This window comes from Cupressus sempervirens, chromosome 1, assembly GCF_028749045.1.
Source record: "Cupressus sempervirens isolate cs-2001-9-10 chromosome 1, ASM2874904v1, whole genome shotgun sequence".
Taxonomy (NCBI): domain Eukaryota; kingdom Viridiplantae; phylum Streptophyta; class Pinopsida; order Cupressales; family Cupressaceae; genus Cupressus; species Cupressus sempervirens.
In genome coordinates this window covers 818,372,209-818,383,668 of record NC_143118.1, presented here as the reverse complement: position 1 = coordinate 818,383,668, position 11,460 = coordinate 818,372,209, and the positions used below count along the sequence as shown (strand labels likewise).

At 34.7% G+C, this 11,460-nt stretch overlaps 1 protein-coding gene across 3 annotated transcripts in view; it reads left to right on the top strand.

Annotated features, from left to right (window-relative positions):
• Positions 1-1,478: 1,478 nt before the first annotated feature.
• LOC149580381 (importin subunit alpha-like) overlaps positions 1,479-11,460 on the top strand; it is a 68,143-nt gene continuing 58,161 nt past the window's right edge. For 2 of the 3 annotated variants that reach the window (XM_089790502.1, XM_089790503.1), the window contains exons 1-2: positions 1,479-1,846; positions 2,438-2,515. In XM_089790502.1, the coding sequence (XP_089646628.1) occupies positions 1,649-1,846; positions 2,438-2,515 (276 nt within the window). In that variant the 5' untranslated portion in view covers positions 1,479-1,648. The remainder of the gene's footprint in view (positions 1,847-2,437; positions 2,516-11,460) is intronic. The other variant, XM_089790504.1, reaches the window with a different exon arrangement.

Here is an 11,460-nt window from a genome sequence, read left to right as displayed (position 1 = left end):
CATCACAAATAAAAGGAGAGCAAAAAACATATTGAATAGAACAAAAGAGGGAAAAAAAACACATATACAAAGAGTCAAAATAAACAAGAGGAAGCAAAAACGTCGAAAAACCTTCAAGCATGAAGGAGAATATTAGCAACGAGATAACAAAGAAAAAATATGAAGCTATATACATTATAATTTATAATGAGGCCCTATCTCTGAGTGAGCAAGTCATCTCTTGCATATGCTACAACCTCTTCTACTTAAATGTCCTTGCTTTTAAATTAAAAATTTAAAAATATTGGCAAACATTATGACCATACTTAGATCTTAATTCCAAAGCTATAATTATAAATGCAACAATATCTCAAAAACTAAAATTTAATTACTCGACTCATCATGAATCATGACAATAATAGTGAATTATCAAATGTTGTGAATATGCTCCCAATCAATTCCTCTATTGGAAAGTCTATTATCAATAGAGTTTCCTTCCTAATATATATGATTAATGATATAATCCTTGAAGAATTTCAATAAATATGTAGCTTTCTCTAGTAACAACTCTAGTTTCTAATTTGGAGTGTTATTTCTCATAAGGGCATTAATGATGATTTCAAGTCTTTCAATGTTTAGATCTACAATAAATCCTTCCCACTTATGTATACAACATTGTATCCCTGAACAACTAGAGTTTCCTCGCGAGACGTCATCAGAAAAAATAAACAAACTTGCTACAATTAAGTAAATTCATAATTGTTGTTTTAAAATACACAAAGAATCAAATATACAAGTATATGCCAAATAGTCCATTGTTAATTATGAATCTTTATTACCTTCTTAATTTAGAAGTTTTTTTTTTTTTTTTCGCAAGAGGGGTAAACGCTTTGACGTGGAGAAACGGGGGACCTCATCCCCATTAGATTTGAATCTTGATGGCAAGGATAACAACTCAACAACTTAACCATCACGAAATGCCGCTATTGGCAATTTAGAAGTTTATTTTAATTGTATCTAGATCCATTAAATAAAAACATAATTGATTTGAAATTATCACTTCTTATCAATTACAATCTTTATTTCACAAATACTATCATTTACTAGATATAACTTGTAAATTGACCTCTCACACTATATATATATTTCTAGAATTAACATTCCACAGATTTTTAACATCCCCATTACATATCAAAATACAATTAATAATTTTTTTATTAATTCTTCTAACTTCTTAGCAATATCATACTAATCATATCATGGAGCAGGCAAAGAAAGAGAGTAATATTAATTAATTATTTTTTACTAAAGAAACGCATTATCTCGAATAATAATAATTATTAATAATAGAAAAAGCAAACTTAAAGCAAGGACAGGATTTTAAAACCACAGAATCTTCCCTTTGTCAATTAACGGCTACGATGCACCCGTTTGAAACTTTTTAAGCCGACTGACAGCAACAGGCTCTATTTCGTCCTTTGACGCAAAATTCCCAATTTGGTTTCTCACTTTCCCGCCTTCTTTTACCGAAACGTTTCCATTTCTGGAGTCCTTTCAGAATTGCCAATCAACCTTCGAAGGATTCCGTCCATATCTTCTCTAGAGCCCTCAATTTCTTAGAATTGTCCAGCAAACTGAGTTTATTCGAGTACCCAATTGATATTTCACAATGTCGCTCAAAACCAATAGTCGTGCGGAGCTGAGGAGAAAATATTACAAGATGGGTGTGGATGCAGAGAACGCTCGGCGAAAGAGAGAAGACAATCTTCTCGAAATTAGGAAGAATAAGAAGGATGATAATCTCCTCAAGAAGAGAAGACAAGGAATGCAGGGTGCCCAACAAGGGCAATTCACCCTTGGTAGCAAGGTACGCCGAATCCGGCTTCGTGCATATTTCTGGATTGAAATTTGTTTTCAATCTGAAATTATAAATGATTTGAATTTTCCGGAATACTCGTTGGGTACATTCTTTTGTTTCAAATTTTGTGTAGCTAGATTTTGATAATTAGATATAGGTGTGTTTATTACCGTAAAGGCCCGTGCACATCTTTTAGATAACCATATATACGTATACATTCACAACTACTGTATGTGGATTCACATATAAAACACCCAGCTCTCTATATTCAAGTCATGATTGATTCATTCATATACTTGAAACTCACGCAGCCTTGAGTGTTGTATACTATTTTAATTTTTTCCCCAAATCGTACTTAAATAAATTTGGTAACTAGATCTATTTGTTCTTGTAACTGAAAAGCTGAGTATTTATTTTTCCCATAACCACAGCTAAGTACATAAATACTATATGTTGATGCATGTATCTGTAGATATTATTTTCAGAATTGGCAAAAGAAAATTTACAATTTTTAAAAATATATGAAGATTTATTTTTCATTTAAATAAAGATATTTCCCCTCCTGTTTGTTTTATTGGATTTTTTTGGTTCGCTTGGCAGGACAGCTTTATTCGGGAAGTAGATTCTGCTGAGCTGGCAGAGCCTTCCTTTGTTCACAATATGGGTCTCATGTCCATGGTATATATGTAAACACACATATGGGAGCCACTATCCAGTTATTTAAGATGCACCGTAACATTGATGGCATGGATGCATCATAACTTAAAGTCGATACACATATGCACATACACGCACACACACACATGTATGTGTACATATATACATATATGTATGTGTACATATATACATATATACATATATATGTGTATACATATGTATATATGTATACACATATAAATGTATATACATATATGTGTATACATATGTATATATGTATACACATATACATACACACATGTGTGTATATATATATATATACACATATATGTGTGTCTACATATGTATATATGTATAACATATATATACATATATGTGTATACACATATGTATATATATGTGTACACACACACACACACACACACACACACACACATAAACACTCAAATTTACTTTTCTTATCAATTTTACTTGAACATACACTCCAAATTAGCATTAGTTCGCTGCACCATTGCTCTCAATGCATCCAACAATAGTTTTTTGTGAATTTTTTTGAAAGACATGAGCTAAATCATAGCATTTTACTCCTTTTTCCTTATGTTGTTTCTATTTAATCAACATTCTGTATTTTGTTTATTTTTCGGCCGATATATTGATCTTTTTTTAATAAACTTTTTATTGTTTGCAAATCGTTGCAAGTGAAAGCTTCAAATCTTTAGTCATTGCAAACAAAATCAATTGGAAAAATAAGTGTCAGACATTTTCAATGCCACAATTACGATCATTATAGCAAGTTATTTTGATTGTTTTGTTGTTTCCCTGCACGTGAACTGGTTTATTAAATATAACTGAACATATCATTCAAACTATTGATTTCAATGAAATTATTGATGTGAATAGATTATCAAGAATGGTGTTCCACAACTTAGGAGTTTGAAAAATTAGGAGGATTGCGGTAAGAAAAATGGCAATGGAGAGTTTTAACTTTTTAATGTGATCGGTGAGGTTGATGTGACACACCTTCTGGTACTTATGAGTTGGGGGAGATTAGATTTTGTGACCTCATGTGCATTGTATACCATAGGATGCTCTTGTCAATCAAGTCAAACCCCATGTATATATTAGTATTACTATTAACGACATATACATTTTATAAGTTTTTAAAAGGATATTTTTTTAATTGGTGTTAATTTTTGATATTATGAGATAATAGAGTCTTGTACATATTTAATAACTTTATTATAACTAAAACATTCTACCACTAAAAATTTCAAATATGCCCCTAACAACTACCCACTTCATCTTCTAATAAGCATTACAAAATTGTCCATTCCAACATAGTGGATAGTAATCGGGACCCATTATTTACAGTTTTGACAAAACCATCAAACATCACATAGCCAACCGATAGAGACAAAATTTGTAAGCTACTATACTAGAGAATTGGGACTCAAAAGTTTCATACAATACCAATCCCATAGTCATTGGAGGCCCGCACCTTCTTACACTTGCAAATCTCAACCGCCAACAAAGATCACTCTGGATTTAGAATGCCACCCTAAGTCAGAAGCTTGTTCTTCTTCACCTGTCATCTGATATAAACCATCTCCTTCCCCTCCGTTTCTTTTTCCTTGATGAATTGTTTCAACAAATCCCATCCATCACTTGCTTCATCTATTCTCCAATCCTTACTTGTTGCTACACTCCATGGTAAAAAGAGATGATAATTCTATCTTCTTCCATCAACTGGATGCCAAAGGTCCACTATCCACATGCAATCCCACTTCAAACGCTACAACAGCCAATATTGGAATCACTCCCCCCATCCATTTGAGTTTAACAATGGAGTGCATTATCCACAGTGCTTCCTCCTCGGGACCTAATTAAAGTGCCCAAGGAGTTTGTACCTATGTTCTAAGGGCATGAACTGCTCCCCCAAAAGAAGATCCAAAATCTGTGTGAACTTCGGTTAATGAAACGAAAAATGCACTTCAATCACCTTTGAGAGACCACTCCAAAGATAGGCTGCCTTGTTTTGGTGTCTTGAGGGTAAACTTTGCCTCCATTCTGCCCTTCTTCTCTGCACAATCTCTCTGCCTTGGCTGAGAATACTTGTTTAAGTCCTGCTATCAAATAACCTTAATTTCTTATTATCTACCACAAAAGAGTCTAGATTGTTCTACTAAGTAATTATGTCCCATACTCGCCACATGTCATTAAGATTATTGTCTGCATGCCTCATTAATGGCTTTCACTGTTGCTTAAGTGCCAACAAGCTCCTTTGCCATTATTCCAAGTGGTGGTCAATAAATATTACCTTGTAATCAATGCAACTTAACATCTACATTCCACAACTCAAATTTAAATTTGCAAAAAAATTCAAAACCAAAAGAGGCACCACCTTATTTCTCCTTTCAACATTAAAACTAGAATCACTTATCTTTATTCTTCCCTCTTCACGATCAGGCCATTCACCTTCAACACCCTAAAATTCCTCCAAAACTTCATCATGCCCCTGCTTCAAAAGTGATACACCCATTTGGGGATATATTGCTTTCGCATTACCTTCTCTCTTCACATGAGTGATCTTGAACTCCTCAAAGGATCCGAATAGGGATATAATTTACTTAATATACTTATTAAGATACCATACTTGTGACTCCCCTTTGGATATAGCCATGACTATAATTATAGAGTTGCCTTCCAGATGATTTTACCTCACGTTGAATTACTTTGCTTTTTGCACTGCAATGAGCGTCGCTTGAACTTCTGCCTTATTTTATGCCACTTCAACTAAATTCTTTGCGATCACATTTTTTGCCCTTATGTTGGTTAAAACAAAACTGACAAAATAAAAAGTAAAATATTGTTTTCTATCTCATGCTTTCCAAATTTTTCCTTGAACAATTGCAGCTTGATGGGCTGGGGGTGATGGTACAATGAACTGATGTTGCATTTTTTTTTGAGTTAAAATAATTAGGAATAGTGAGATTGAGTCATGGTGTCTCCTTGCCATTGATACCATGATGCATTGTGATGGCTAGATAGTTGTTCCCCACACATATATGTCGACAGACTGGAAAGGTACACAGTCATGAAATCAAGATTGGTGTCTAGACTTATTTTGGCAAATACATTTCAAAAACTACAAATATGTAATTAAAGGACTATCGAGTGATCCAAAATTTGGGTTCCCATTGCATTGTAGTGCAAAGGTGAGACATAAGCAAGAAAGGATCAATAAAATTCTGCTCGTTCCTAAGAAATTCTTTTTTGAATGCATTTGAATTTGAACACAATACTTGGTACTTATTTCTAAGTCTGTGAGCTTGATTGAATGTTTGAATATTGCTTTTCTTTGTAAATGTGATATTCACTTGTCTGACATTCATTTTCTTCTCGGGTGTAATACAATCTAAATCTGAAATTGTGTATTTATCATTGGTGTTTCAATCTTTGTGTTGAGTAGCTTTTAGTCTTATAACATGTGTGTTAAAGAAAGTTGATATTTTTAAAAACCTATCTATGTGTTTGAATCCATTAATCACATTTCTATCATGGCGATGGACAAATGCTAGTTTTTCTTTCGTACTTTCTAATTAAAAGTAATCCCCACAGTTTAAATGTCAATTTTTTTTTAAAAATTAGTGAAAGATAGTTGTGCCTTAAGTACAATTCAGATGGAACCCAACTGTTTGTTACTTATTTGTCTTCATATCTTGGCATAATAAAGGCATTTTACTTTAATATTTGAAGAGACAAATCTTTTAACCAACAAATATTTGGCAACTCTGCAAGGGAAAATCAAACAATTATGTATCAAAGGTTACCTTTTTAAATGAAATATGATGGTCTTGCCACATAATGATTTTTTCCCTGTTTTGGATTTAGATTAATGCGCAACAAAAGAATATTGTCTCACTGTTGAATGGCATCGCTCGGAATTACAAAAGAAGTATGTTGTGTACATAAGAGCTTAGTAAGTTTTGGATGAAGAAAAAAGAATAGTAGACTTGAATAATATACCCCTTCTAGAACATAGGTTGGTGGTTTGCGAGAGGGCGATTGACTCTTTTCCCAGATTTATTATTGAAAAGAATCTTGAGAGGAACTAGGCTACCCCTCGTAATCGTAATCATTAGCTGTGCCAACCAAGAAAATGATAGTTTTTGATCATACTAGAGTTTAGAATATTCCCTCGAAGTGATCGTGATAGAGCTGTAGCTGATTCCACTTTTGAGGCATTACAAGGAGTAAAATTTTCATATGCACTACTCCCAACTAGAAGAGCAAGAAGCAAACCTCCACCACCACCAAGAAATGTTACTTTATCTCAAGTTTGTCAAGCTTTGGTTTTGCACGATATTGTACTTCCTATTGTGAGGTTTTCACACCATCATCCCATCGCAAATGGGGACCCCCTCTATTTTCTTTAGCAGCAGGTTTGTGATTGTAGGTGGCTTTAGCTGGTAGCATTTTCAAGTTTCCGAGAGAGAGAGAGAGAGAGAGAGAGAGAGAGAGAGAGAGAGAGAGAGAGAGAAGTCTTCCTCAGGGGAGTAGGCATAGGGTTTGTGGATTTTGAATAAGCCATGAGAGTGAGAAAAGGGTGTACAAGTGCGGATTATCAACAATCAGATCAGAGATGAGGCCAAGTGAAATTACAAACAAAAACACTTCTTACAAATCCATTCCGATGACCTGGGAAGGGGCTTGGAAAAGGGATAATGATGACCAAGTTGGGAAAAAAGTATAAAGTAAAAATCCGAAGGGCAAGACGAAATATACCTACCTCTTAGGATTCAAATTCCCAATGCACCTTCAATCTCCACTTGAGAATGGAGATTTGGCAATACAGGATACCAATGTTACATAATGCATGCCTCTTAAATACTCAGGAGAAAGTGTACCAAGACATGAGAAATCAGACTTTCAAGTGCACAATTCAGATTGAAACAAGTATGAAACCTACCTTAAAAGCCAAACTGAAGTGTTAAATGGAGTTAAGAGGCCATGAAATACCATAAACAAAGCTAAGTTGAAAAAGAAAATATCCTAAGGTAGGGTTGGAATCCGCCCTTGGCTTGGGATTATCAATCCTAAGAAAGGCTATGTATCATGTAATACCCCCTAGTTGGGTTTAGTCTCAGTTATGAAATTAACACAAATTTGATATTTATGTTCCAAGCTTAGGGATATGACATTTGAAGTTAAATGAAGTATTCATTTATTAAATCAAATTTAGTCATTTGTATTTTCGCGAACCCTCATATCCAACCTCACTACTATTCCAACTCAAAGATGGGAGGACTAGGTGTTATCCAACTTGCTTGGATACCAATTGCAATGGGCTTCCTTAAAGTTTACAGGTCGAAGCCCACATCCCATCTTGGAACTATGCTCTCAAGGCTTTCGGGACACTGACCCCTACCCTATCTTGGGACAAATAACCATTGCTTGGATTATACAAGCCCTCCTCAGTAACATCTCTATCTTCTCTTCTCAATTTAAAATAGTACAATGGCTGATTATATAAGTATATTTATTTATATAGTAACATATATACTAATTAATTATTGATGTTTTATTCTTGTGAATTTACAATTTTGATTTGAATATTTATAGATTTACATTGTAATTATGAGCTTATCATTAAACATACATACATACATACATATACACACACATGACCATATGATGGTTTTCCATCCTTAATATTACACACATAGACACATATATATTAGCATCTAACATTAGATACTTGACCGTCTTATTGCTGTCATACTATGCTTACAATAGAGTAAATGATTTAATATCTATGAATATTGTCTTCTCTTTTTCCTTCTTATATTTCTTTTCCTATTCCATGCTTTTCTATTATCTTGATTTCCCTAGAGACACCTCTCTTCCAATAGACACAACTATTTATAAAATTAAACTCATATATTGACTTTTGGTCAGCGCAAACTAATATAATCTCGTGCAAATCGTGTCCTTTGCCAAATCAGACATTTTTCCTTCTTTAGTTGTTTGTCTTCCTTGAATGCCAATTGTTTCTTATTGAATCTATTCGCTGCCTTCAGATAAGACAAAATTTGTCTTATTCTTATTTTGTCTTCTTTTGTGAATAAGACAAGGTAAGTTTTGTTTTCTAACTAATCAGTTCTTCTTGTTTTTAAATTTTAACCATTACGAAATACTAAAGAATATATTTTGGTGACGTTGGCTTTGGCAGTAAATCAACTTTGGTGTTTGCACTGTCAGAAGATTTATCGTTGTCTGAATCTACTATCTAATATCATCTCTCCAACGAATTAGTATCACACACTTACGCTCTTGCCATCCATGTAAAGTGGCTCAAGACAAGTCAAGGGAGGCTATACGATCCAAATACCCCAACACTATGACATTCTTGTCTTTCCCACCCCCACGTCAACATCTTACGATCGTACAACAACTAAGGCAAAAGCAATCAGTTTATTTGGTGCATCCAATTTCTGCTATCGTACAACCCCTACATTTACTGTACGACCAACCTGTTCTCTACACACTTCTCCATTGTACACCTTGGCATCGTATGGACTCGGATTACTTGGCAACCATTAGGTGTATAGTTGCATCACCATATAGACAGGGATTACTTGGTAGCCAACCAATATAGCTACATCAATCCTAAGGAGTCCATGATCTTACCATTGTATACAGGAGGGTGAACACTATACAGAGGTTTGGCTAATTGCACAAGTGGTATGGTTGACTTGTAGGAAATAATACAGGTTGAATTGTACAGGTTTTTATTGATTGCCATTATTCCATAGGGGACACATATTGAGTTAGTCTACATGACATCTAGAATAGGGATACAATTGGACATAATGTATGGATTGACTAAGGACCACGATATTGACTTAAAAAGACCATTAGCGATAAATTGTATGACACACTTGTGTGTTAGAATGACACAATATGGTCAACAAGGCCTTCTCCTGGATTAGTACATTACAATGCCATCTTATTGGTAATTGAGATCAAATTATGGCGCTTAATAATGGTTTGAGTAATGCGCTAAGAGAGCTAAGGAGTCGAGAAGCTTCCCGAGTGGATGGAGGAGACACTCAACCTCTTGATTAGAGCAAGTACAAAAAGAGTTTCACAATGCTTCAATGCAATGCCGAGCTACAGAAATTACTAACAACCACTTTGACTGAGTCATTGAAGCAAATCAAGCAGGATTGGGTGATTGGTGAATGAGAGAGGGACATATCTTTGAAAGATTATATAGGATTGCAAACGAATTATTTGTCATCCAAGCATCATAGTTTGAAGTGAGCGATTGACAAGTGGCTACAAAACGAAGTTGGGTCCACTACTAAACTACAACCACAAAAGGATATTGACAAGCAAGAGATTATAATTGCCCCTTTACATGAAGAGCAACTAAAACCTCAAGACAACTAGAAGGTGAAGATCGAGAAATCGTTGATGATTCAAAAGAGAAGAAAGAAGTCAAGGAACAAGACAAAATAGCAAACCCGAAGGAGGATAACCACCAAGCTCATGTTGAAGTGAACCCTCAAAATGATGTTAGTGTGTGGAGCGAGAGCAAGGTTGCAAATATGCAGGAAAGCATGGATAATAATCTGGAGTCACATAAATGGAATAATGAACCTAGAGTACAGGGCAAAAGGTTGTTTGCAAGAATAATTGCTACCGTTGATTGATTATTAAGTTTATCCTCTAATGCTGCTCAAGGCGTGCATACTTGCAATCTTTCTGTGTGAGGGAGTTCCTTGTGAGAGCAACAAGGCCTGCCTAAGCTACGAGGTTCTATTGATGAACATGATGACATTGATATATTTTATTATTGGCATCTTTGGGATCCTAGTGACTTCGAACACTACAATGTTTATATCAGTGTGACGCAATGGAAGTTTGATGACAGTGCGGTGGAATAGAGGTTTGATGCTACTCATCTCGACTATGCATTTAATTTGGGACCGTGGAGCTGATGGCCCTTTCTCTAATGGTAGATTGCTTGAGGGTAAGCAATCTTTGGGTGACGAGGATTTGTCATGTCCCCAAATTTTAATGTAATGATTAAATTAAGTTAATTATTTAATTGGTCCCAGAATTTAAATAATGTAATAAAATGACATTTAATTAATAAAGTAAGAAAATCATAAATAATATTTGCTTGTTGTAAATCTCTAGATGCTTCTTGGAGGCCTATATAAGGAGATGGCTGGCTATTGTAAGTCATCATGGATTGGATTTGACTCTTCTTTGTATTTTTAGAGGTTGGAGGTTGAGGGTAAATGTGTGCTGTTTTGGAGATGGAAGATCCTCCTTATTATGCTTGTTGTAGTTTCAATGGTTCAACGCTACCTTGTTTTGCTATTGGAGATTTCCCTTGGATATCTCATTGCGTGTGCCAATTCTGTTAATAATCTTCATTAAGTAATTAATCCATGATTACATGGGACACTTTAAAGTATTATTGGACTTGAGAATATTATTCGTGTCACGGAATTTGGCGAGAATCAGTTTGGATGTTTATGCATTTAGTTGTTCTATTGTCTGGCATTGACTATTGTCTCTCCACTGTGTGTATGATCATTAATAACATTCGCATTGTTAACAAAGACCTATATTATAACGAACATTTGAAATCTCTATTCCAACACCACACAATATATTCCTACACAGAGACATTCATCATCCATCTACACATAACCGAAGCATATACATAACACATATTGCATCAACATAATATGCAAGAAGCAACCAATAAAGATCGTCCTACCCACAACTCCTACACTTGTAGGAAGGACAACTGATTGTACGTCTTATTCCAATCAACCCCCACGATGCTAACCTACACCACCCTATGCTTCTACTAGCGATGTAATGTATGACCCATTAACACTGTACAGACTGACCTAACTATATTGTACACAATTGATAACACA